Consider the following 2515-nt stretch of genomic DNA (forward strand, 5'->3'; position numbering starts at 1 on the left):
ATATATATATATATATATATATAAATATTATATATATATGCTTACCATACATACATGACGATAAGTATGAGTGTGTGTGTGTAGGTTTGTTATACACACGGGCATAAGTAACACGCTTTTTTGTTTTGATCTTCTCTGTGAGTGCTTTGATCCTCTAGGTTTTGAAGAACCGAGCCTGCTTTTAATGGAATGATGAAATATTACGTTTGGGACGCCCACCTATAAGTTCAAGGATGTTTCTTGTCTTTGCAAAGCCACTAGTCTTGTGTTTGGTTGTGAGGCATGTGTATTTGATTTTATAGTGTGGGTGGCGTGCGTGTGGATATTGTTTATATTGTGTGTACATGTGGACTGTTTAAAAAATGTGCATCTGTATGTGTGTGTGTGATACGGATAAGCGTGTGTATATGTGTGTGTACATGTGAATGTTAGAAATGTGCTTCTGTATGTATGAGTGTATATAATTCGGATATGCGTGTGTATATGTTTGTTTGCATGTTTGTATTTATATACATGAATAATATGATATGAGTGTGTGAGAGTGGCTTTATTTAAAAATGCATATATGGATGAGAGTGCGAAGGTGTCTTTATACATATTTCAAATACATACATACATACATATATATATATATATATATATATATATATATATATATATATATATAATATAATATATATATATGTGTATATATATATATATATATATGTGTGTGTATATAATATATATGTGTTGTGTGTGTGTGTGTGTGTGTGTGTGTGTGTGTGTGGGTGTGGTGTTGTATATATATATATATATATAAATATAATATATATATATATATATATATATACATAATATATATGTATACATACACACACACCGACACACACACACACACACAAACACACACACCCCAACACACACACACACACACACACACATAATATAAATAAATATATATATATATATATATATATAGAATATATATATATTATATATATTAAGAGAGAAAGAGAGATAGACAAATATGTATATATATATATTATATATATATATATATAATATATATATTATATATAATATATAAATAAATATATGCGTATGTATGAATATGAATATAAATAAATATATAACTGAATATATAAACCTATGCGAATATAGAAGGAAATTCAAGAAAAGAAAGAGTGAAAGACGAAGAAAAAGAAGAAGAAAAAAGAACGAAGAAATGCATGAATCAATATAGGGAAAATAAAACTGAATACAAAATAAGCATACGTATAGTGTAAGATATCTAACTTTTTAAACTTCTTTGCATTCTCCCAATGCCATCACAGGAATTAATGTTGCTTTGTATGTTGCATGTTGACGTATGCAAATTATATGCTGGTAGAAAACACTGAATGTATTTAATCTCATTATCTAGGCTTGAGTAAAATTGCATGATTAAAAATGCAGATTTATTCATATAAATACATAAATATTTTCATCATTTCCGAAAGTCTTCTTTGTTCCAATCTTTTGTTCATAATCTTTACTTGACTCGTTGAGTCATAGACGTATCGTGGCCTGTATTCCCGAGACTCGAAGGAAGCGGACTCTACGAGTCGGGGAAACGAGCCTCGCCATCGTAGTTGACCTCGGCCACGTATACCGTCGTCACCGTCCACGACGTATCTGACGTCGCAGGCGGCCGTCGGGAAGGTGCACGTAGTAGGATCCCTGAGTGTCTTCACCGTCACGGGCTTCCTGGTGTCCGAAGTTGTTACCGGAATCGTCGTGCTTGACAGCCCAGTTGAAGTCGTATTTTGCCTCTCCGGATTCGTAGGATTCCTCAGAGGAATAACGTCTCTGTAAGAAAGCGAAATATTAACAAAATGATTCCTAAGAGAAGGTAAAAATTAATGAGAATAAAAGCTCTTTGATAGTACACAGGGAAAGTTACAGCTAACTTTACTGCTGCTGTTATTACTCTTTATGATAGAGAAAGAAAAAGAAAATGAAGTTACCAAGATGTATTTTGCACAGTGAGATGATTGTTTGAATTACTTACTTGTGGTGGTCGGTATTCGTAGGATTCGAAGCTGTCTGCAGCAGCAACAGCTGCCAGACCCAAAAGGATGAAGATCTGAAAAAAAAATGTTTTGTTGAATAATCAAAATCATTAAAAGAAGGCAATGTGAGTGTGTATGAGACAGAGAAAGTTGGGGTGGGGCGTGGATCTAGATATCATATTCCTTAATAAAATTCCCAATAATGCGGTAGAGGCCATCAGATACGTTTACCTTCGTGTTCATGTTGAGATATTAGTTCAAAGGAAACTGATACCGACCATTTTGACGCGAACCAATATATACCACTGCACGGGAGCTGGGCGGGTGCAAGGTCAGTCAAGTTTTTTTTTTCCATGTTACTACAACACATTGCGAAGATTAATGAATAAGAAAAAGCAAATAATGACACAGAAACGAATGGTATTACATACCATTCACATACACATACGTACATCTATAGATAAATGAATAAATGAATAAAT

The 2515-nt window shown here is 33.1% G+C and overlaps 1 protein-coding gene across 1 annotated transcript in view; it reads right to left on the bottom strand.

Annotated features, from left to right (window-relative positions):
- Nucleotides 1–2293, bottom strand: part of LOC122260195 (pro-resilin) — a 6213-nt gene extending 3920 nt beyond the window's left edge. Inside the window, exons 1-2 of the mRNA XM_086535389.1 lie at nt 2265–2293; nt 2033–2107 (exon numbers count right to left, since the gene is read on the bottom strand). Of these exons, the coding sequence (XP_086391515.1) occupies nt 2033–2107; nt 2265–2276 (87 nt within the window). The 5' untranslated portion in view covers nt 2277–2293. The remainder of the gene's footprint in view (nt 1–2032; nt 2108–2264) is intronic.
- Between the last annotated feature and the right edge of the window lie 222 nt (nt 2294–2515).

This window comes from Penaeus japonicus, unplaced genomic scaffold (genome assembly GCF_977035675.1).
Source record: "Penaeus japonicus unplaced genomic scaffold, GWHDUDI00000001_assembly GWHDUDI00000270, whole genome shotgun sequence".
In the NCBI taxonomy this organism is placed as follows: Eukaryota; Metazoa; Arthropoda; class Malacostraca; order Decapoda; family Penaeidae; genus Penaeus; species Penaeus japonicus.